Here is a 25,574-nt window from a genome sequence, read left to right as displayed (position 1 = left end):
ATCATTGGTTAATACCCTTTCTTCTGTTATCGTAAATCTCTCTAGTTCTTCTTCTATTACAAAGTAATTTTCTATATAAACATAATAAAAAATAAAGAAACATTTTAGCCCGTTAAATAAAATTTAAATCTCAGCCAAAATAGTTATCATGTCTAGACAAATATATCATTACACAAATTATCATCTTACTAATTTCACATACTCAGTTAATTGTCAAATCAGTCCAGATCTCTAAACCTTTTTGACCTAATAAGTGAGAGTTTAAATCACATTTTTAAATCTGACTTTTTTTCTGTGCCAAGCTGGTGTCCATGATGCCGCATCAATGTCATCAAATCTCCATATCTGAGTACTGGTATTTATCAACAAATCATTCTGGTCAAAGTTCTCCTCCTCATCTTCCAATATCAGCTAGGTAATATAGTCAATTTTGTTCCATATTATGATTACAGCTTGATTATCCAAGTTGTCATAACTTTCAATAGATCGCATCTGGAAGTCAGTTCCTGTTGGTTTTAAAAGTAAGAGTGTTTCAGTTGAAGTCATTCTTTGATCTTCAGAGTTCTCCATAGTTTGTACATAAACTTGTGAGATATCCTCTTCTGTAGTAATTAGTTGACTTGTAGGGTGATCAATTAAAGTCTCAGTCTGGGATTTTGGGTCCAAAGTTTTTTTAAAATTCAATTGGTCAGTAGGTTCTTTTTCCATCTCATTAAATTGTGTACACTGTTGCAAATAGGCTTATTCTTGGCCTATAGGTTGATCTTTTAAAATTTGAGGCTCAGCTTGTGGCTCTGAAAAATGATCTTTAATTTTTCTCCATGATTTCATATACTCTGTAGCTTCCAATATTTTTTCCAGTATAAGCTCATAATCAAGCTGAGGGTAAGATTCTTCCATTTCCATAGTAAAATAGTCTTTTAGTCTTTTAGTGAAAGCTACATTTATTAAAAGTCAATAAACGTCCGCCTTCACAGTTTCTAGATCACAAAGTCAATCCACAGCTATTTCCAAGTCTTTATCTTCTTTTATTATTATTTGAAGATCAAATCCATCTTCAAACACCTAAAAACATTACAATTGCAGTAACACTTTTTGCCACAAGATGTCCTCAGTGAGCTTAGAAATTTTTTTCTTTCCAAGTTAAAAGCTTTTACCTCATTTTGAGAGCGAGGAAGAAAGAGGCAGGAAGAAGCAAGTATCTTCGATATAGTAAGTTGAATAATGCTCTATAATACAAGTTTTTCCAGGGGTTCCAAGTATCCAAAAAATTAAAAGTCCAATAAATGCTGTTCTCTAGTTTTATTCAAAGTATTTTTTTCCCAAATAGACGAACGCCACTTTCTTAGGGCAGGGAAGTCATCCAAAGGCTCTTTGCAGAAAAAATAGTTGGGGGTAAGAGGGGAAAAAAAAGTCTCACCCAGATTTCTCTGCGGTGGTTTCTTCACGCTTAGCTGTTCTTTTGACTTTGGCTGGTGCAGCTAGATGATCGGCCATCTTGCAGGACAATCTTTGCTCCATCGGCCCTAAGGAGTCAGCTGGAGCCGCGGGAGAAGCTGCCACCTTCCCGCAGTCACCAGCAAGCCTCCTCCTTGGTAGTCGCCCCTCCAGGGAGACTTTCAACCCCCTTCGGGGTCTACCAGCAAAGGAAAATTGGCCGGTGAAGAGACAAGTCTTTTCACATAATCGCAGTCGCTGCAAACCGGAACCAGAAGTCTTCTAGATTCTTCTAATGATATTTTCTGAGACTAAGAAACCCTGCCCCATCAAATCTCCAAAAAAGGTACAATGCAAACTGGAGAGTAATAGACAAGAGGGAGTTTGAATCAGATCCCTAGATAGATAGATAGATAGATAGATAGATAGATAGATAGATAGATAGATAGATAGATAGATAGATAGATAGATAGATAGACAGACAGACGGACGGACGGACAGACGGAGACGATAGATAGAATCAAGCATAATAGTGTTAAAGAACAGAGATGTAAGCACCATGAAAACTATTCTACACCTCCTGTTAATAAAGGAACCTAATTTATCAACAAAACTAAAATAAGGTCATCTATCTGGGTTTCATTTTCACACTTTGAGATCTTATTTATTTAATTTATACCCACCAGAATCAGAAAGATTTGGGATTACTCCATCACTGAACTGCTATTTCCCACTAGCACTGCACTATGATATGTCTTGAAGAAATCTTCTTCCACACAGATTTGTTAATCCAGATCACCGTGCCTACAGCTAAGTCAGTAAAAAGATAAAATATATGCAGCAAAGCAGCTTTGGGACAACCATGACCTGGATTATTGAGAATCTCCATAGACACCCAAAGTTAGCTTTCATTTGTAAGGCTTTCAGGGATTTTAGTTTCTTTCAAAGCTTAAAATACTGCATTTGCCTACATATTTACACAAATATATAAATACTTTTCTCACAAATATATATTTTAAAATACATTTATTCCTGAAATATTCATATTATAGGCCTAAAAGAAAAATCATGCATTTTTTGTAAACTGGGGGCAGTACTGCAAAATCCAAATAAATGAGGAATAAATGTAAATGTATAAATGTATTCAAGCATTCATGGATCAGTTTAGTTTATTCTGACACATTGAATTCTCAAATATCCTTACTGTTATAATTGCAAATTAATTGCAAATCTAATATATGTTTCCAAAAGCTGAATGACATTTTCAAAAAAGAAAAAGAAATGTAACCAAAATCCTGCGCTCAACCATGTAGACACAATCTATTTCCCTCTTTCTTTTGACTTATGTATTTTGCAGAAGAATTTCAGCAGAGTTCCAAAGGTGCTTTTTTCAAGAAGCAACTGGACTGTCTTTGTTTTTCCTTGAAGATGTTTTGCTTCTTATCCAAGAAGCTTCTTCAGTTCTGACTGAATAATAGAGAATGAAAAGGATTTATACTCCCTGCAGTTATCTGGTCGTTAGCACTCTCTCTGAGAGTTCATTGAGGCCACTTGGAGGTTTATCTTTGCCCTCAGGGTCCTCCAAGTGGCCTCAACGACTCTCAGAAAGAATGCAAGGAATATAAATTCTTCCATTCCCCACCATTCACTCAGAACTGAAGAAGCTTATTAGAAGAGACGCAAAACATACTCAAGGAAAAACAAAAAAAAGTCCAGTTGCCTCTTGAAAAAAGCACCTTTGGGATAACTATGGCCCAGCTGACTGAGAATCTCCATAGATTTCAGCAGAAACCATAATACTGATTCAAACTGCTGGGTATGATAGCAGTATTATTAAAGAAAAAAAAGGAGGGGGGAGATTGCACTTCATTCCCTCCCCATGTTCTGCATATTTTTATAGCCTAACTACCCAAAGTGCATGACTCAGAATCTGGGGGTGGGGAACAATGTACTGAGTTAGTTTGGAATCATTAATGGATTAAGCATTGCTTCCTTAGAGCAGCACGTATAGCAAACGGTTCCCAAATATCAAATGTTTTGAAGCTTGCTGTTAAATATGTTGTTACTGAAACATTTTGGACTTAGATACCACTATAAACATTCAGTGCTTCCAATTTATTACCAGCTGAAAGGAAAGAAAAAGCCAATTAAATTTCTCGCTCAAAGAGCTGTCAGGAGAAGATCATATGTACATTTATCCTTAATGATCCACTTTTGCAGTATTTCCAAGGGGATTCTTACTATTCAAGACCACAAAAATTATATTATAATATTTATAATAACTTTGTGGCAAGCAGCCATGCATTTTATTTCCAAACTTGGGATTATATAAAAGAAATGCCTATTTTGGCCTATGTGAATGAAATGTATTTTATAAAAACAAAACATTAAAAGATGGAATAGCATTACCTATCCAGATGGGACTTTTGTAAAGGCAGCAAAAAGTACAAATAATTATTTCTTATATAATGAACCACTGCTGATATTGTGGTAATGGCTCAATATCTCAAACATATTGAGAAAGACAACAAACTATAAATAAATATATTTACTAAGCTTTAAAAATTATGAATAGAAAATTAAGTTTTCCAATAAATCATCTCCAAAATTTTCAGCTATCGTAATAATTCTAGATTATCAGAATTGACATGATACGTCAACTTCAGTCTTAGTTTAAATGTTTCCAACAAAGACAAAAATTTAAAATTTGTCATCAAAATCCTTGTAAAACAGCCTTTCCCAAACTAAATTTCCCCTCACATATTGGGCTTCAATTCCAAGAATTCCCAGGCAGCACAATACTTGGTAATTTTGATTAGGGATTCTAGTAAGCTAAAGGAATTTGAAATGTAACAAAGTATATAAAAATTAAAAATAGTAAAAATATATAAATCATATAAGTCATGTCCATAGGTAATAGAGTAATTCCATCATGAAAGGTAATCTGTCATGAAACCAATATATATTGTATATATAATCTGTGGGCTGAGTAAATTTTGAAAAACAATTGAAGCTGGTACAGACTCAGAAAGGCATGCTAGGTGAAACAAGAAAATAACTTGGATGCTAGAAATCTGGGTGCCTAGAGTAATAATTAGCCAAAGGCAGAAGGGAGGAATTGGCAGTGTAGATATTGAAGGGATGAATGGCTTTCAGCTTTTTAAAATCAATTCTCAACAGTAAAGGAACCAGCAGTTAGGAAATACACTACAGATTTGCTTGGTAGAGTAATAAAAGCCATAGAAAAGGTATTGACTGGTGTATTTATACCTACAAATATCAAAATGATACAAGCAATGTTTTTCCCTGTGATGTTTTAATGTTTAATGGTTTCTCTGGAACAATGAGTAGAACACAGAAAAGGTGTGTATGCCTGTGAAAGAAAAGCACTTGTGGTGATGAAGAAGAGTGAAAAGCATCTAAGACATTTTTGTGTTGGAGAGCTGTTATGCTTAGCAAGATTGAGTATAAAGACAGCTTTCGTACCATTTTGTCCAGTGAAATCAAGTGCATGCAGCATTGGCTAGCTAGTTTATTCCCAAATACCAAAACAGAATAGTTCATTTAATTTGGTATGATCAAAAGTCTGCCCACTTATAATAAAGAGGGCAACAAATGATTATTAGACATTTGCACCACTTGTTACAGAGATGTGGTCATTAACAGCAAAGATAGGGAGCTCTGCAAAATTCAGGTAAAATGGGCCATGATTTAGGTGGTAAGTAGTTGAAGCTTCTGTGTTAGGAATTAAGAATTTTTCTGTAATTTATAAGTCCCCAGTAAGAATAATGACTATCACCTACTCTGAGTTGACTTAATAGCTAGAAAGTCAAATAAATAAATAAATAAATTATGAACAATCAGGTTCCAATAATAATTTGGTGGACTGACTCATTCTGGTCAAAACTATGTGATAAATTTCTTCAAGATAAATCTGATTTCAGGTTCTATAAAGCTTTGGGAACTGTCAGACTTGATTATTAGATTTTGCTGTCATCTATGGCTTCCACAGCTCTGAAGTGCTTACGTCTCATAGCAACACAGTAAGATGCACAAATTGTGCCAGATTCCTCATCATCAGAGAAGGTTTGCATAAACAGCCCCACATTTTAGAAGTAAGATCATCGAAGTCATCTATAATTTAAATGCAGTAAGTAAACATTACAGATAAATTTTGATTAGCACTCTGAAAGATCTTCATCTTGGAAGCTACTATATGTAAAAGATGAAAAATGATAAAAATGCCCTCAAGTGAAGCTCAAACTACTAGAGACAACATGGACACATTTGTGTAGTTTTCTCAGTAATTCTAGGAGACAGTTATGAAGTCATCAGAAGTCAAGTCGAAAGTTTGAGCTGAAAGAGATTTTACTCCAACTTCCATAATATAATTCCTCCCAGGATGGGTTAGAGTAAAAATGACAATATAACAATAAAATATGTTCAACTGAATAGAAATGCAAAAGATTATATTAGCTGACAGAAGAAGGGGATGGACAAAGAAAAAATCTGAATTTGCTCTGCCTGGACTCTTGTTTCTTACACTGGATCCTCAACTCCTGTGAAGAATTCATTCATTCATTTATTCATTCATTCCTCATATTTACATATAAGAATTCAATGAATGAATTTAAATTAATTTTACTATGTTACATTCATATCTCACACAAAGTTGGCAACACTTATGCTAGGTACTCTCTGAGTTGGTTATTTGCTTGCAGATGTTTCATTACCCAACTAACTTCATCATTGGTAGTGAGTGTGGGGCTTGCTCCCTGTTTATATACAGTAGCTTGTCCTGCCAGTTTTGGTGGGGGTGTGGTTTTGGGGTGTGTGGTTTTCTTCTTGGTAGTTCCTTTTTGGGGTATGGTTTTCTGCTTGATTATTTGTCTGATATTAATCCCTGTTTATCTTGATGTAGGCTCTTAAAATATGTATTCTGATATTGCTTCCTGCTTATTTTTATTGTCTCTTTTGAATGATGTGTAAATCTGTCTATTAATGATTGATTTGTCTGAATACCTAGTTGCCAAGAATCCCCTAGTGCAGACATGTCAAACTCGCGACATCACATGACGTCGTGTGACATATCAGAACTTTTTCCCCATTGCCAGTATGGTGTGGGCGCAGTTTCCTTATGACGCGTCTGGCTCATGGGCCAGTAGTTTGACACCCCTGCCCTAGTGTTTTTGGATTTAGCTTCACCTAGGATGCTCATGGTTTCCCAGTTAAAAGTTTGGTTGAATCTGTCCATATGTTATGAGACTGAAGAGTTTTCACTGTGTCTTCTGACAGCTAGCTGCTCTTCATAGATATACTCTGTTAGTCCTCTGCCTTTCTGTCCCACATCATGACTCTTATAGTCCTTACACTATATGTTGCAGATGACTACTTCTTCTTGGGCTACTGGATCTTTTAATTTACTTAAGATGATTGGAGGCTTTAGTTGATACTACGGCTGTTGGAGAGCAGATACATATTTGTCCTACATTAATAACATTACTACAATGTGAAATTTAATTTTAAAACTATTTTCTTGGTGTGTTACTTTGAACTGTTCAAAGAATAAATCACAACCTAGGACTTCAAATATTTATTGGGAATAAAACGTTTAGAATGTCTAGTTAAATATAGTCAAGCCACATTGGAAATTGTGGCCCCAACCTATTCTGAAGGTACCACAAGAAAGGCTGGGATAGGCCTTGAATGTTCTCTTAACTTTTCTTTCTCTTCAAATCTTTTGCGACTTGTTTTGTCACAACTTTTGAATCTGCAGGCAAATCATATATTCAATGCATTATAATACTGAGTGGCAAGAAAAAAAAGAATCAGCTGAATCTGGAAATAAATGAAGATGACAGGTCTAAAAAAATGAAGGAGGATATGTACCCCTTAGGAACATCCCCCTTTGGGAGATAATTTCTGCCTACAGAACAGTTTTTTAGAAGTATGAATCTGATTTTATTTCAGATAAAGTATTCTGCATGCACCCAAATCAAATTAAATATTGAATATATATGGGTTTGACTACCAAAATGTTAAATTTGTTATTTATTCAGGAACTCCTTGAAATGCATTTATCTATTCAATTTATTTTGTGTTTCTTCTTGAAGAGTATTCATGTGATGAATTATAGTGCCTGCCTTTCCCAAATCAATATAGGTGGCTTGGGAATAATGAAAATTATAGTCCAACCTATGGAGAAGCCAGCAGGTTGTATCTAAGCTATAAATGGTCAAACTTCCTAGCTCCCAACATAGGAAAACAGGTGAAATCTTTTCATTGGAGGCTATAGAAGTACATTAAATAGTTAACAACTTATCTTACTACTGTGACACCTAGAAACACAAACATAGTGGACATGCCTATGGTATAATACCGTCACAAATCTATTTTGATTGTCTAAGAGGGAAATGCAACATCAGTATGATTTTGTATAAAAATAATTGTCACTGTATTTTATTCAGTTATTTATCTGGCATTAATATCAACAAAGTTATGCAAATTAACCAGTATCTACAACAAATATACACAGAGACATAACATACTCACCCAGTCCCAAACAAGAAACTCTTAATCCAGATTTCCCAAGGTTTCTAGAATTAAAATAAGAGTATAATTAGCATCAAACAGCAAAAAACTGTTATCTCAACTTGTTACCTACCATATTTCAATTATATGCAAATGATAGTCTGTGCTAATCATGTGTATCCAAATATAGAGCCCTGTGCCTGGAGCTATTATGAAAAGCTTCTGGCTGGCTGCAGTTTCCCAATGCACACATCCAGATGTATAAGCAAGAGCAGGTGGGGAAGCACGAAGGGACCAACACACCATATAGACGTATCATACCTCATTCTCTGAAAAGTTGGTTCACATTCATTCTTGCAAGGAAGTCTCTTTCATGTGTTATTTACTTATGAAATATATTTCTGAGCAACTTATAAGCAAACAAAAACACAATCAATACTTTATGTTAAGCTACAGTATGGTTTATTAGGAGCTGTGGCAGCACAGTGGTTAGAATGCAGTATTGCAGGCTAACTCATTGCTCACTGCCAGGAGTTCGATTCCTTCAATCCTGACCAGCTCAAGGTTGACTCAGCTTTCCATCCCTTTGAGGCTGGTAAAATGAGGACCCAGATTGTTGGGAGTAATATGCTGACTCTGTAAACCACTTAGAGAGGGCTATAAAGTACTATGAAGTGGTATATAAGTCTAAGTTCTATTGCTATTGCTTAAACTGGATTAACAAATTGCATGAACCCTATTAATGCTGTTTGTAAACCATGATTTATGGTTTAGTATCTATATGAATTAGATATTAATGGCAAGCTTATTCATATGACAGTGGAGAGGAAATATGTGACACAGCATCTGCCAGCAATTTGGATGAAAAGTAGGTAGTTTTTTGGGGGGGGGGGTTGTGTCTTTTGGGATGCTGTGATTTAATTTGCTTAAAAAAAGGCTTTCCCCTGAAACTAATCAGAAGGAATCAATTACAGTTGCTCCAGGTCTTATTATTCTACTATTTTGTTGTGCGAAGAAATTCAGGAGAAAAAGATTATCTCGTTTTGGATTCTACTTCAAACCCTACAGTAAGGAAACCTTAACTTGAAGACTGAATTCCTACACTGTAGCGAAGTAACATATAGTCCTTGGGGTGATTACACATTAACATACTATCATAATTCTAACAAACAAGGAAACCCTCCAATTTAACATCTGAGGTGGCAGAAGGAATAAAAATCATTTCCAAAACTCTCTCCCAAAGACCCAGGTGACTGAAACTTGTCCTCTCCCTGAATGTGTTTCTTGAAAAAGCACTGTTGGGCTGTCCTTTCCCTGATTGGAGACTATTTTATGTCAAGAGTCCAACAAAACTTTTCAATAGCCCCTCACTGCACCTCTACTGACTGAGCATCAGAAGAGGGGGCCCTAAGAAGACTTGCTCCAGGTTAGCTATATCTGGAAAAAGCTTTAAGTGATGTAAAGGTAATATACCTTGAACTTGCAAAGTATGAACTAGTTGGTGCTGCATGTAGTTTCTTTGCTTGCCAGACAAACTCAATTATTCACAGTCAGCCAGACATGCAATATGCATTTCCAGGAGGTAGAGAAGTTCTTTGTCGCATACGCACAGTCAAATTAACATAAACTTCTCAGATTTCCAGAAAACCTTAGGTCTTTTTAAATGTGAAAGCAGAAACTGACAATGCTGAGAAAACAAAAAGGATCCATCCTTCCATCTTCCCAGCAGCCTCAACATTAATTTAGTGGAGTATCTGAGAAAGAGAAATTCCACAAAAGTGGAACAAGTGCTTCAGACAGCATTATTTCTGCAGAAAAAAAAAGATTTAAAAGTCTAGCAGGAATTCACATTAGATTTTTTTTCTTTTTTCCTGAATGTGAAAAATAGTCTCTCTTTCTTTGTACAACATAGGAAGCTGTGTTAGATGTTGTCTATGCAGCATACCTTAGGCTATGCATGGGAACATTCTTTTTCTTTCAAACCTCTTCTGAACTGTAATATTAATTTGGAACTCTCTGCCCCATCTCTTGTTTAATGGAGGCTTTGGGACAATAATGAGTTATTAGTAGAAGACCAGCAACATCTTATGATCTACTGGGAGCATTACACCGTCTTTTGCATAGTTTCTGTTTTTAATCAAGGAGCTCTTTTCCATAATCCAAACAGCTTTGTAATTATCTCCTTCCTTATTGAAAGTGTGCATTTTTAATATTTTAAGTTAAAATATTGTTATATTTTACCTTTTTTTTTAAAAAAAGTTTAATTTTGGTTATATCCTATGAGCTCCTATTTCTCCCAAGGAAGCATTGAATCCTCCAGCTGCATGAAGGCTGCATTATAATATTTCTTTCTTTTTTTGCCTCTGTGTTCTTTAATCACCAGAAAGACAGCACAGGGAGAGACAATTCTTACACAAGCTCTGGAATTAGGGAAGAATGCTTCCTGGAAAATATGTGATAGGACTGATGAAGCAAGGTACTACCCCAAAGCAGGAGCTTTGCCAGGTGAAAAGACCCAAAGGTTTGTGGACAAGAAATATCTCCTGTTTTCTACTCTACAGCAGGGGTGTCAAACTGGCAGCCTGCGGGCCGGATGTGTCACGCAGAGGCCACGCCCAATCTGGCTCCCCAAAGGCAAAAAACGTCGAGATACCTCACAATACATCACATGACGTGATTGAGTTCTACAGCATCAGGTGAGTCTACTACATGGCATTATAAAAACATGAAGGCCAAAAATGATAAAGTGCCAGATATTCATGAGAGCCAATTTGGTTTAATGGTTAAGGCACCATGTTAGAAACTAGGAGACTGTGAGTTCTAGTTCTATCTCAGTCATGAAATGACCTTAGGCCAGTCACTTTTTTGTAGCCCAACCCACCTCACAGGGTTTTGTTGTGGGGAAAATAGGAGGAGGAAAGACTATTAGGTATTGTATTTGTATTTAATTTTATTTATATGCCGCCCAATCCCAAAGGACTCAGGGCGGCGTACAGAGTTAAAACAATCATAAAACAATAAAATAATACAGTCATACCACGAGTCCGATCATATCCCGGCCCCCTCCGGGGACATCAGCCCCAGGCCTGCCGGAACAGGAGAGTTTTAACGGCTTTCTTAAAGGCCGGCAGGGTGGGAGTAGTTCGAACCTCGGGGGGAAGTTGATTCCACCAGGTCAGAGCCACCACAGAAAAGGCCCTTCCCCGAGGGCCCACCAGCCGACATTGTCTGGCCGACAGGACCTGAAGGAGGCCCAATCTATGGGACCTCACCGGTCTCTGGGAACTGTGCGGCAGAATGCGGTCCTGTAAGTAACCTGGCCCTATGCCATGAAGGGCTTTAAAGGTGATAACCAACACCTTGAATTGCATCCGGAGACCCACAGGAAGCCAGTGCAGCTCACGGAGGATAGGTGACACGTGGGCGTACCTTGGCGCGCCCACAATCGCTCTCGCGGCTGCATTCTGAACCAACTGCAGCCTCCGAACGCCCTTTAAGGGTAGCCCCATGTAGAGCGCGTTACAGTAATCCAGTCTTGAGGTGACAAGGGCATGAGTGACTGTGAGTAAAGCTTCCCAGTCCAAATAAGGCCACAACTGGTGCACTAGGCGAACCTGTGCAAAGGTCCCCCTGGCCACAGCCGATAGATGTTGTTCCAAATTTAGCTGTGAGTCCAGGAGGACACCCAAGTTGCATGCCTGCACTGAGGGAGGTAAATTTGCCCCCCCCAGGACTAATGATGGACCATCCAGTTGGCCTTTGGGAGGCAAGACCCAGAGCCACTCGGTCTTGTCAGGGTTGAGTCTAAGCCTGTTCACCCCCATCCAGACCCTCACATCTTCCAGGCACCGGCACATCACGTCGACTGCTTCACTGAAAGGACACGGGGTGGAGATATATAATTGGGTATCATCCGCATACTGATGATACCTCACCCGTGTCGCCGAATGATCTCACCCAGCGGTTTCATGTAGATGTTAAAAAGGAGGGGGGACAGGACCGAGCCCTGAGGCACCCCATAATCGAGGCGCCTAGGGGTCGATCTCTGTCCGCCCGCCAACACCGACTGCGACCTGTCAGAGAGGTAGGAGGAGAACCACCGCAATACGGTGCCGCCCACCCCCACCTCTCCGAGACGACACAGAAGGATACCATGGTCGATGGTATCGAAAGCCGCTGAGAGATCAAGGAGCACCAGGATAGAGGAATAACCCCTATCCAGGGCTCGCCAGAGGTCATCGGTCAGTGCGACCAAAGCAGTCTCAGTGCCGTAGCCGGGCCTGAAACCAGACTGAAAAGGGTCCAGATAATTAGTTTTCTCCAAGGATCGCAAGAGTTGGGACGCCACTACCTTCTCTACAACCTTCCCCACAAAAGGGAGGTTGGAGACGGGACGAAAGTTCTTCAAAATAGCTGGGTCCAGGGAAGGCTTCTTGAGGAGGGGCCTCACCACTGCTTCCTTTAAAGGTTGCGGGAAAGACCCCTCCATCAAGGAGGCATTGATTATCACCTGGAGCCAGCCTCGTGTCACCTCCCTACTGGCAGAAACCAGCCAGGAGGGGCACGGGTCCAATAAACAGGTAGCGGCATTCATTGCCCTCACGGCCTTGTCCACTTCATCAGGGGTCACAGGCTCAAACTCGCTCCAGATAACATGACTAAGACCAGCCCCTGGCAACTCGGCTGGGTTGAATTATTTATAAAAATAATAAAGATGGAATTAAAAATGTAAAATATAAAAAAAAATCTATTCTCAATTATATGAAAGGCAAGAAGTTGGCCAGTCCAAGATCAATATATGCAAAAGATAATGAATGTCCCTTCATTCAGCTTGTTTTCTGCAGTCTTTTTCTTCCTTTATTGAATGCTGTAGAAGAAAAGGTTTTCAAGGAAAGTAATTAGCTGCTATGGGATGGATCCAATGTCATTAACCTGCAGATTCATTTCATTCTTAAGAACATCATCCTTTTATTTATACTGATAGTTAATTGAAAGTATACTATGCTTAAGAAAAGGTTGCTCCCAATGATGCTGAGCATTCACAAGTAAACATTATAAGAGGAATAAAACAATATACTGTAATGGCAAACAAGAGCAAGCAATAAAAGACAGCAAAACAGAAAAGAGCAAAACCAATCCTGCACCACTTAAAGGGACCTTCAGTCATCCTCCCCAAAAACCTGAACAAAGACCCATGTCTTCAAGCCCTTCGCAAGACCAGCAGTGTGAGGGCCAATTAGATCTCATGGAGGGATCTCATTCCATCCTCCAGAGAGATGGAGGTACAGTAGAAACCAGGTCAGAAAGCTTAACTGTAAGTAGGAAGCTTAAAGTTTACCTCCTTGCTTGGACTGGTCAGGATTAGAATAGCAGTACAAAAGGAGATTAAAAGGGAAGGTCTTGGCCCACTTGATCTGGAGCTGCTACCAGTCACTATAGGGCATAGGCAATATGCTCATGAATCAGTGGTCTGACATAGTGAACAAGTGGGCCATGTTACCCACATTGTGACTCTAAAATGGATATATCAACACTACCAATGATACAAGCACAACTCCTTTTGAATGTGTGAGGCAAAGCTTGTGGTGCAATGGCACATTCACTATATTGATGAAATTCTACAGATCACTTTTGAATGTACTAATCCCTGTAATGAGCATGAAGTCAAGCAATAATGAACTGACCTTTAAAATTTTTCAACGAAGCAGATAATTGCTATCTTGGTCAAAGAATACAAAGAGAAATATTAAGTTTATAATTATATGGGAACAATAGCATTAAAGTATACTAAATTGTATACTTTAATGCTATTGTTCCCATATAATTATAAATTAGGGAGCCAATCAAAATATTTAAGATTCTAAAGGTCAAAGCTAGAGTCTTGAAACCATTCCAAAACAAACGAGCAGTTAAAAATAATGGAATTACTTTGCTATTTGGCATTGGGCTGAGGGACTGGGAGAGGGAGAAGGAAAAACAGAGTATAAAGTTTAATTTCATTGAGAGATATTTACAGGCAGAGTGATGTATAGAAGAGTTGTCAATAAACCAATCTGAATACTAACCAAGGTTTCAGAGAATAAAATAAGAAACTACCGAATCCCCTGCACGGATTGCCCCTGTGACTATGTAGGACAGATGGGGAGGAAGCTAACCACCAGATTGCAAGAACACAAGCAAGTGGTCAGATGAGAATTCCCAAATTCATTGGTAGCCTCACACTGCAATGAACAAGGACACACATTCAATTTTACAGTTACTAAAACTGTTGGATGAGCAGGCACAAAAACAGCCAGGGAAGTAATTGAAGCCTGGAAAACTGACCCCTCATGAGGCAACAGGCGTTGATTTACCACCAACCTATCAAGTATTTAGAAGGGTTGGGCAGCACTAGCAAATGGCAGCCAACAACTTAAAAGCCAACTCATCAACATACTCAATCAACATCTAAAAAGCCACATACAACAAGCACTATAAATACCACAGACAGAACAGCACACACTGCTAGAGAGAAGTTCCCCGAGGATGGACTTCAGCACGAGTCCAAAAGATCAGAAGACAAAACTTCTGGTCCTGGTGATTGACCCAGATTGGATCCTGCAACTTTATCCTGGGACACGAACTACATATATTCACCTTTATTCGTAATAAAAACCACTTCCAATATGCCTCTATTCTCAAAAAGTCCTCCTTTGTAACTTTGTGCTTTTGTGCTTTTCTGCCTTTTGCTATTTGACTGGGCATGGTTGCTGTTCTTGGGGTGAATAGTTGTTCTGGATCAGAGTTCTGGACGAAAACAATTCTACTCCAGTAAGAACCAATTTTGGTCCAGGTTCTGTCCAAGGGCCTGGCTCATTTGAACTAGAGCAGGTGTAGACAATCTTGGCTCTTTTATGACTCGTGGACTTCAACTCCCAGAATTCCTGAGCCAGCTGGCTCAGGAATTCTGGGAGTTGAAGTCCACGAGTCATAAAAGAGCCAAGGTTGCCTACCCCTGAACTACAGGGTTTGTTCGTTTTTCTGCTCTAAAGAGGCAAGCCAATGTTCAGATAAAGCCACAACGGTTGTTTGTTCTGAACATCTAACTCCAAACAACAATCAGAAGAAGCATTTTGCAATGGTTTCCAGATGCGTTTTTCAAGGACAGTTCTAAGGACAGCTCATTGCAATACTGAAACCTTAAGCCTTGATATCCACCAAGCTTTCCAAGCGCCTAGTTTTTTTTTTCTTTTTAAAATGCCTTTCAAAAATGAAAGCGACAATTGCTTCTTGTAATTGTGGGAATATTTTTTCCAAGAATTAAGAATAGAATTAAGAAAGCATAGTGTCAGAAAAGACATTATCTGCAGGGCTAATGGGGATTTATATTAAACATAGCCTTTGTTTCAAAATGATCACTGCAACACATAATATTCTTTACATTATACATTTCTATGTGAAAGTTTATTTAATTTTATAACTAGCAAATGTTGTCTCTGCCCATTTTGCTAGACTAAAAAGTAACACTGATGCCCCTTTCACTCAAGAACTTTTCAGCAATTCTAGTCTTTAAAGCAGTGTTTCTCAATCTTAGGAACTTTAAGATATGTGGGCTTCAGCACCCAGAATTCCAGTCAAAATATCTTAAAGTTCCTAAACCCTGATTTAAACATCCACTTCTTGTTATTTATGTGTAAATATGCACGTGAGCAATCCCGACTACAAATAACCTCAGCTTTGGTAACCTGACAGTCTCAAGAAGTGTTAGAGTGCTATCTATATTTTCTGCTAAACTGGCAGAAAAATATGTATTGTCCTCATCATTAATCTTTAGTGTGCCTCAGCAATGACATAGTAGACTGGTGCTATCCTTACTGACTTTATGTGGAATAATTTGAGGACAGTATTTCCTGTCTCTTTTCCCTCTTGTTCAGTATCACTTTTTAGTGGGAAAAACAACCACCAAGTGATTTTGGTAACATTTGATGGGATAGAACATGGGAACTCCATGTGTGAGTCTGAAGATTTAGCTCTCATTCAAATTAATTGAATGAACACAAGCTTGTTAGTCCCTTGGAAAACTGCTATTCCACCATCATTAAAAAAATTTTTAAAACCACTCATATATCATTGACTTCTCAAAATCATCATCATCATCATCACTATCCAAACTTCTATCCACCCATCTGTCCATCCATCCTCCCTTTCCAAGAGAGTGGCAGCAAAAGGCAACAAGTAGAAGTAGTTTACAAATACACAAAACAGAAATTCCCTCCCCCTAAAATAATAAACCCAAATACTAATGTACAAAAAATATTCCCATCAGGAAACACAAAATTCTTGGGAAACACCCATTTGGGTTTTGTTATAAACCGCTAACTGCAAGAGCTTATATTGACTAATGGCAGCTGGGGGTAGAAGTCAACCAAACTGGGAATTTATGCTTCAAATGAGTACCAAGTATAGTTTTATAAAGGACATACGGAGAGACCAATGAGATATTATTATGAAAATTAGTCTTTTATGTGGATTGGAAGGGAGTAATTTCGCCACAAATAGACTTCAGAGAAAAATATTAAAATTACACAGCATAAATGACCAAACTTTTTTTTGGTTAGTGGATTGACAATTTAGAGCAGTGGTTCTCAACCTTTTTAATGCCGCCACCCCCAACCGGTCGTAAGTCGAGCACTACTCAACCAGTCGTAAGTCGAGGACTACTCAACTGGTGCAGCACCGTTTGCAGAATGGGATCTTTGGCGGGCTCAGCAGGGCAGAGACAGCCTGGACAATTCCTATTGGCTTTTGAAAACCAATAGAATTAGATTCTATTTAAGAGAGTCTATTCTATTGGCTTTTAAAAGGGAGTAGCACAGCTAAGGAAAAGGGGGAAAAAATGGCGGACTGCGTTGTTTGGCAACCCCCATGAAATGGTCGTTCGACCCCAAATGGGGTCCCGACCCACAGGTTGAGAACCACTGATTTAGAGCTTGGTGGCATGAAAGCATACATATTCTTCTAAAAGGCATAGAATAGAACCTTTTCACGAATAGATATTATTTGGATTTTGAGGAATTTGGCTATCTAAGTTTATAAAGTAAAGATATTAGCAAATACTTTTTCAGATCATAATCCAGTAAGTGGTTTATAAAAGAACACTTAGACCTTTCAGATGAAAGTTAAATGAAATGCTGTTACCGAAAGAACCAATATTGGAGGACTATAAAAGAGGTTTTCTTTTTCTTTTTCCTTTTTTGAAAATAATGTAGATAAAGGTACCAATATAAGAATGGTTTTAGATGCCAGTAAAGCTTTCATTAGAGGTCTTGATATAATATAACAGTGAGCTTAGAACAAACAGGAGAAAATACAAACTATTTTGGATGAGATAAAAAGAAAAGAAGAATAAATGATATTTCCAGACAAGATAAATGTTTCTTAACAAATTAAGCTTCTGCAATGACAATTATCTATGTTAACAATAAGAGATATAGAAATAAAAATGAATTAGGCAAAGCAAAAAATGAGTTTGCAAACAACCCAGGGAAATGGTTGAAGAAAAGAAAAAGAAGAGAAAATGATATTAAAATTACGAGGTATGGTATTAACAGATAATTTGATTATGCAAAAAGCGTTTCATCAATATTACTCAAAATTATACAAAGGACAATGATTAGTGAGTAATTTCTATTAAGGAATCCAGATGTGCCCTGAAACTCAGAAAATCACTAGGCAGTATTTGGAAATTTCTAGGCTGGGGAAGTTTGACCTAAACCAGGGGTAGGCAACCTTGGCTCTTTTATGACTCGTGGACTTCAATTCCCAGAATTCCTGGGAGTTGAAGTCCACAAGTCATAAAAGAGCCAAGGTTGCCTATCCCTGATCTAAACTATTGTCTTCCATAAACTTTTTTTTTTTTTTTTTTAGCAACCCTCTAACTATAGAAATGGTGAAGATCTACCAGAGCTCCATCTACTTTCTGCTCTTGGTAACTGCAAAGAACTGCATACAAACTGTAATTCCCAGCGTACTGAATTCCCAACGTATTGAATCATCATCATTATTTTAGCCATTGTCTATACACTGCAGGATGAAGGCCTCCTCTACATGTTTTCAATCAATACACTTCTGAGTTTTCTTTTGCCAATTGGGCCCACGGATGTTGTCGATCCACCTTGTTTTAGGTCTTTGTTGTGGATGCTTTTTATCAAGTGGGATCCGTTCTATGACTGCCTTGGTCCACCTGCCATCAGTTCTTCTTGCTATGTGACCAGCCCATTTCCATTTCCACTCTTTTATTCTCTGGATGATATCGTGTACTTTCCTTTGTCCTCTGATCCATGGGCAGGTTTTTCTATCTTGTCTTCTAATGCCAAGCATATATCTTTCCATGGCTCTTTGTGCCGTTCTTAGCTTTTGTATTGATTGTGAGATTAGTGTCCATGTTTCACTGCATATGTTAAAGCAGGTAGCACACACTGATCGAAAACGTTTCTCTTCAGGTATTGGGGGGGGGGGAAGTTGTTCTTGAAAAATATGCTTAGCTTGCCTAATGGCTCTATTTCAGGTTTTATTTTTAAGCCAAATTGCTCTCCTGCTTTGTGCAGCTCTTGTATGTGTCTCTGTAGCTCTTCTGGGTCTTGTGAGAAGAGAACAACATCATCCGCAAATCTTAAGTGATTTAAATAGGTGCCATTGATTTTTATTCCATCTTGAGTCAACATATTGAATGTAAAAAGAAATATAACACAAAATATAAAGGTCTGTAAATAGAAGTAGAACAACTGTGGCAAAAGAAAGCAAAGATAGTACTAATAGTGATAGGTGCCTTGGGTACAATCCTAAAACATCGGAAGCACCACTTGAACAGCACTGACATTGACAAGATCACCAGATCACTCATCTGAAAAACACAGCTTCATCATCACTCATCTGCAAAACACAGCTTTACTTGGAACAGCTTAAACCCTGCAGCAATTCCTTTAACATCATGAAATAACAATATCTGCCCATCAATAGGTGGACAAAAATGCCAAACCCAGTCTGAACATCTGGATGACTGTGCAACCAACCATGATAATACCTTCTGAAATTTTAACAAGTATCTTCTAAGCAGGTGCACAATAGAATCAGACAAGATACCATTAGGTAACAAAGATTAAATTTAAAGTTAAATTAAATTTAAAGATCAGGTAAGTTTCATCTTCTTTGAAACAAAATTCCATAACCTGAGCATTGACATGGAAAATGTTCTAGCATGGATTCCCACAAAAATAATTTGGTGGTAGACATAAAAAGGACAAGATCAATTGGAAATGGTTTCTTGTTTAATCTGTGTTTGAGGGATTAGCATTTAACAGCTTGACTTGTTCATTTCTGCCCATTATGCAGACAGTTAAAGATTCAGATAATGAGAAGGGAGCTAGCTGATGGGAATCTTTTGGCATACTTTGGTATGCATCTGAGTTCTTAATAGAACAGGAGCTGATTCCACATTAGCAGATGGCATCCTTTTCTGTATTTTTAAAGCAGAGCTTTTTCCAGCAGACTGTTAATTACATCAACAAGCTAAATGCATTAACACTTGTTTGTTATGTGACTGTCACACTTTTTAAATGGAAAAACAGGCATAGCATTGTAGAAGCTGATAAACATTCTTGTTTAGAGTTCTTTGTCGCTGCAGCACCTCCTTCTCTTCTTTCTCTCCCTCTTCTTCCTTCCTTCCTTCCTTTCTTCCTTCCCTCCCCCCTCCCTCATTTCTTTGATAATTTATAGCCATATTGATGACAACCAATTAGAGTTTGAATATGTTTTGGTTTCATCCATTCATGCCTTTGTGCTTCCGCACATTTCTGCTTGGTGCTTCCAACAGATGGTTATGTGGGTGGGTGAGGCACCTGAATTTTGCCTTTCTGCTTAGCCTCACGAGGGACAGCTTGCTTAAATTTGGTGTTGCAGGAGAGGTTCCTTCACTTCAGCTTGAATATATTCATTGAGATAAGCCATGCATTTCATGTCATAGGGGTTCTAGGTATAAAACCAGATATTTTAGCTATATCAAGGAATTATTCAGAGTCCTCGTTGCTTTGGACTGCATGACATTGGTTATTGCAGTCATTTACTTTCAAGGTTTAAGAGCTATTATCGTTCTGTTGCAGTTCTGTTGCAGTACTGAGGGAAGGGAAGATTAATCCTTACCAGAAACACAAGACATGATGAGAAGATCCTTGGATCTCAGCCACTGTTCTGGACAGCTATACAAAGGATGTTAATTGTCAGCTAAGCTGAGCCTCTTCAAATCTTTGATTTGGATCTTTAAACCATTTCTCAAAGTAGATATGTGGTACAACTGAAGCACAGCCATTAAAAATAGTAAAGTTTTCCCCATCAGATTCCATTTTTTTAAAAAAAGTCTTCACCTGTCTTTATTAGGTTATCTTTTAAAAACAAATTCATATAAAATTTACAAATATTTTTTATATATTCTACTACCACATACATTTTAAATGGTTTTTGGCTAGCAATTTATACACACATACTGTGTGTGTGTGTTTGTATGTATACACATATACACACATTGTGTATGTATATACTCTCTCTCTCTCTCTCTCTCTCTCTCTCCCTCTCTCTCTCTCTCTCTGTCACACACACACACACAAACACACACACACACAGAGGCACATTTATTATTACTAAAATGTGGTTTTATGCAGACTTTCTTCTAATACATATGTTTAATTCAAAAATTCTATTACAAAATGACTTTTAAGAGATTAACTGTATTTAGGGTTATCCAGGGAGCAACAAGTATAAAAACTAACCTCAGGGGCAGGGAGGGGCACCAAAAATGTTTTCTGCAATCCAAAGATGTCTTGTTTTATTTTTAACAATTATGACAGCTGTAGCTAACTAAAATGGGAGAATATTTACCAATTGGCATAAATATTGTTCAACTTTTTTTGGCTTAGTAGGAAGCTGCCTAACATTGTAACTGTTTAACCTGTTTGCTTACAAATCATCTGAATGGGTTGCTGAGACATGAAAATGATCGCCTCTGGTATCACTCAAAATATCTTTAAAGTATGTAATTTTGCTGTTCCTTCTTGAACTCTTAAATGCTGAAATGAGTAAAAAGTATTAACTGGAGCCATCAGAAAGGAGAAGTCTGTATTATGTCATGGGAAATATTCATGCTGCAGCTTTCCCTAACCTTCACCTCCACATCTATTAAATTTAATTTTCCAAATTTGCAGCCAGGCTCCTCAAAGCCTTCTGAGATCTTAATGTGCCAAAGCTAATACAACGTCAGATAGCATGATTATTCCAAATAAAGCAATACTGCCTGTAATTTGGAGGTCCTTCTGGATTCACAACTCCTTCTCCAGGAGCTGGTGGTTAGGAGAGTTTTTGCTCAACTTCATCCTGTGTACCAGTTATGTCCTTTCCTGGACTGAGAAGCTCTCCTTTCAGTCACTCATAGCTTGATCATCTTCTGTAAGGGCTATTGTAGGACAATGTACATGGGGCTACTCTTGAAGAGTATCTGGAAGTTGCAACTGGGGCAGAATGAGGGGGCATGAGCCATGGGTCTTCGGCGCCCCTAAGGTTTCACATATAGCACCTCTGCTATGCAAGCTGCACTGGATGCCAGCTTCTAGGTCCAGTTCAAGGTGTTGGTTATCACTTCTAGAGCCCTTCATTGCATAGGACCAGGTTACCTGAGGAACCATCTTGTCCCAATTACATTGTCCCATCCCACCTAATCAGGCAGAAAGGGTATGTGCAGATCCAATAAGTTAAAGAGTTTACCTGGTGCAAGCCAGGAAGAGAATCTTGTCTGCTCTTGCCCCCACCCTTTGGAACACCTTATACCCACAGGTGAGGCAGACCCCCCCTGGCTTTCAGAAAGTGTCAAGGCCTGGCTCTGGCAATTGGCACTGGGGGATCAAATTGTGTTAGGCAACTGTGGGGATGGTTAGTGTCATGAAGGTGTTCTCTTCACTTTTTAAATTTTTTAACTTTAATAATGTAGCCCTATCTTTTTTCTTTGTTTTTATTTATGCCTTTATATGTTGTGACATGTTTTTAATTTAAACTGCTGAGAGTCACTTAGGTGAGATCAGCGGTATAAAAATATGATGAATAAATAAATGTGAATTTAGATTTTTAAATTCTCACACATACTCACAGAACTGTTTTTGTCTGTCTGATATTTTTAAAGCACAATTATCAACCCCCAAATCTAGAAATAACTAGAAAAGGGTTTGGCAGGGCATCCTTTTGAACAAATGGCAGATAGAGAAATGTAATTATAGAAACCATTTTCAAATCAGTTATGGAGAAATGTAATTCTAAACTAACGAAGAATATGTTCACAATTTTGGGAGAAGTTTTATATCAAGCCTCTAAACAAAGTTTGCAAACAAGCTCTGAAAATTCTTGCACAGTAATGCTTGCAGAAAATTTTCTTTAAGAATTTTGATTCGCCTTTTTAAATCCCTGAAAAGAAAACAAAAACAAAACATTGATCTTGATAATCACTTAGCACACAGCACATTTGGATGATTATGCATTGTTAATATACATTAAATCTTATTGTCAGCTGTAGAACAATTATGTTGCAAAACATTCTGCAAGAAAATACCTTTTTCAGGTGGAAAATATTTAGCTTCACCTTGGCAATGCTAGAAAAAATCATTTATATTCATTTAAAGTACATGGCAGAAACTACATTTCAAAACATTAGGTTACTGTGCATTAAAAATTAAGCAATTTACAGCACACTCATTTTTTATGTAATGAAAACAACCAGCAAATAATCTCCTGCTAGTCACTGGAATGGTGCATAAAAAAATCTTAGTTCAAACAAGAAGTGACTGATCAAGAGTTTATAGCTACTCAGGGTGGTCTTCTACACCCTTTTGAAAGCAAACTCTAAAACGGAAAGCCAAATAAGTTGGCCCAGTTGCAAGCCCATGTCTTAAACATGCACTGAGCAGATAGGGATTCAGTTAATCAAATTTTTCTCAATCTTGGCAAATTGAAGATATGTGAACTTCGACTTCCAGCAAGGCTGGCTGAGAAATTGTGGGAGTTGAAGTTGGCACATCTTTAAGCTGCCAGGGCTGAAAAACCCTGCTTTGTTTTGTGCTGCTTTTTTCCTGTCGGAAGCAATGAGGCGCTTCCAGATTGAAAGCATTAACAGTGACACGATCATTGCCCAGAGGATGTCCAGTTGGGGGCTCCTTTCATGACCGTGTTAATCGCCTATCGAAGTGGTACCTATTTATCTACTCGCATTTGCACACTTTCTAAGTGCTAGGTGGACAGGAGCTAGAGCAAATGACAGGAGTTCATCCCATCCAGGACTCGGGTGTCAAACACAGACTTGCTGATTGTCAGTGCAGCATTCTAACCATGTGAACTATCACGCTCCCTAACACTGAGTTAATGCATGTTAACCGAATAATTTTTACAGTATCAAGTACTTAAATATTAAACATTTGGGGTGGCCCTTTTTTATTCAAAACAATATAAGCAGGCCTTTGAAATTATAAAATTGGAAAAACCACTATTTAAAAAGCATATGTGGGATTATGTTCTCATAAACACATGCATATGTATATAATCATGAAATACAATCTCTCTACTCTGTCATTTATTTCATTACATTTGGCAATTCTCAACACTGAGCTATGTAAGGAAAGTGAGGCATGTAATATTTAAAATAAGATACCAATTAACTTCTGGGAGGTTAATCACTTTTAGAAGACTACAGTGAGGATGATTTGGTTACAGTTGGAGAGGGAACAATAGGATAATGAAATGGTTCGCTATAATTTATATATTAAAAGCATTTAAAACCACACATTAAAAATCCATGGACATGAACAACAATGATTAAAACTGACAATAAATATAAAATATAAAAAGGAGAGCAAGAATTAATTAATTCCCTGGGGTAGTAGGATAAAAGGTAGTAGGATAAAAGGTTCCATATTACCCTCTCTTTCTTTCTGCAGACAATTAACAAGAGAAAGCTTATTTCCAACAGGAAAACGGTCTCACTTATGTAGGAGAAGGAAACTAGAGATCAGCATTTGGGAAGGTTTTATTAGTGCTAGCAAAGGGAACACAGGAACCACAGCCATCCTTCTCAGAAATCCTATCTATCCATTGTGTAATGAGATGAAGAAACAAGTTCGCAATTCTTCTCAATAATTAATGCTAAATATGTATTCTTTTGGTAGATGACATTCATGGGCATAGTAGGTGATATAGTAGTGGGTCCAATCACCTTCCTCTTCCTCCTTCTCCTCCTCCTTCTCTTCCTCGTCCGGTATATTTTAAAGGCCACAAAACAATAGTAAAACAATCAATATATGAAAGAAGCCACCCCTCCATTTTTTGCAATAAAGCACTTTGGTTAATTTAAAATCAGAAAACAAAGTAATATATATATATCTTACTATACAGAGATAAAGAACGTAAATGACTTGGTTAACTATTGGCAGTTGGTCTTTGCCAATAACATCCTTCAGATCATTTTTCTAAAAGACGGAAATACAGCAAACAATAATAATAATAATAATAATAATAATAATAATAATAATAATAATAATAATAGTAAAGTTGGAAGGGACCTTGGAGGTCATCTAGTCCAACCCCCTGCTCGGGCAGGAAACCCTACACCATTTCGGACAAATGGAGATCTTTGTATCACAGATAACCTATAGCTGCAGCATTTGCAGAGTAGATGGAACAGTTTATCTGGACTCCTGGGAACAACAGCAAACTCCCCATTCCCTGAAAACATTAATCTTTGAAAGAGCGACAGAGAGAAAGAAAACAAAAGTTGTACCAAATGTAAGTGCATTTAGGAAATGCTCCAAGATTAGTGACCTACAGTATTGCTTGAATTTTCCATTTGTCCATCAGTGACGAAAATTCTGTGCAGACTGGATTGAAAGGAAAGCCTGGTGTACATGTCCGGGATTAGGTAGATTGATGGCGATGGTTGCCCCATTCCAGATTACTCTTTATACTCCTGCCTCAAAAGTTACTAATATAAAACTAACTACAGATAATCCTGGTATTGTTCCCTGATCCTAGATTAGCACAACAACTATTCTATCTGAGATTGGAAAATGCTGACTTTGGGAAGCCTACAAAGGGAAGACACGTGTACCAGCCATTGAGCTAGTCTAAATAGCTCCCTTCCATTGTAAACAGAAAAGGAAAGAGAAAAAAGGTATTATATGTTGAATTATAATTACAATTATTTTTCTTTTGAATGGGCTTTTATGTTTTTTAGCAATATACAGTAAACTGTGGGGAAAATGGCAGATAATAGTGGCATAAAATAAATAAATAACATTTTCTTAAAATCATATTAAATATTTCTAAGTTTACACCTACACATATCAATCAACAGAAGCAATTTTATGCTATTTTATGTCCCCTTCTTTAGAGTGATGCATTTCTTATTTTAGTGGCAGAGAAGACATGGCAAATAAATTTTGATAGGCTGAAGAACTGACAGAGATTTTGGAACCTGAGCTAGTAATTTTTGTAGTATAAAGTTAATATATCCAATGGAGGGCATGTTTTCAGGTCTCAAACCCTGT

The 25,574-nt window shown here is 37.7% G+C and overlaps 1 protein-coding gene across 2 annotated transcripts in view; it reads right to left on the bottom strand.

Moving 5' to 3' along the window:
- KCNAB1 (potassium voltage-gated channel subfamily A member regulatory beta subunit 1) overlaps positions 1-25,574 on the bottom strand; it is a 195,064-nt gene that overhangs the window by 59,789 nt on the left and 109,701 nt on the right. For both annotated transcript variants that reach the window (XM_039330678.1, XM_039330679.1), the window contains exon 2: positions 7,990-8,033. In XM_039330678.1, the coding sequence (XP_039186612.1) occupies positions 7,990-8,033 (44 nt within the window). The remainder of the gene's footprint in view (positions 1-7,989; positions 8,034-25,574) is intronic.

Source organism: Crotalus tigris, unplaced genomic scaffold (genome assembly GCF_016545835.1).
Source record: "Crotalus tigris isolate CLP2741 ecotype Arizona unplaced genomic scaffold, ASM1654583v1 scf7180000024430.1745191, whole genome shotgun sequence".
Classification (NCBI taxonomy): Eukaryota; Metazoa; Chordata; class Lepidosauria; order Squamata; family Viperidae; genus Crotalus; species Crotalus tigris.
The sequence above is the reverse complement of the archived record's forward strand: the minus strand, read 5'-3'. Positions and strand labels throughout refer to the sequence as shown.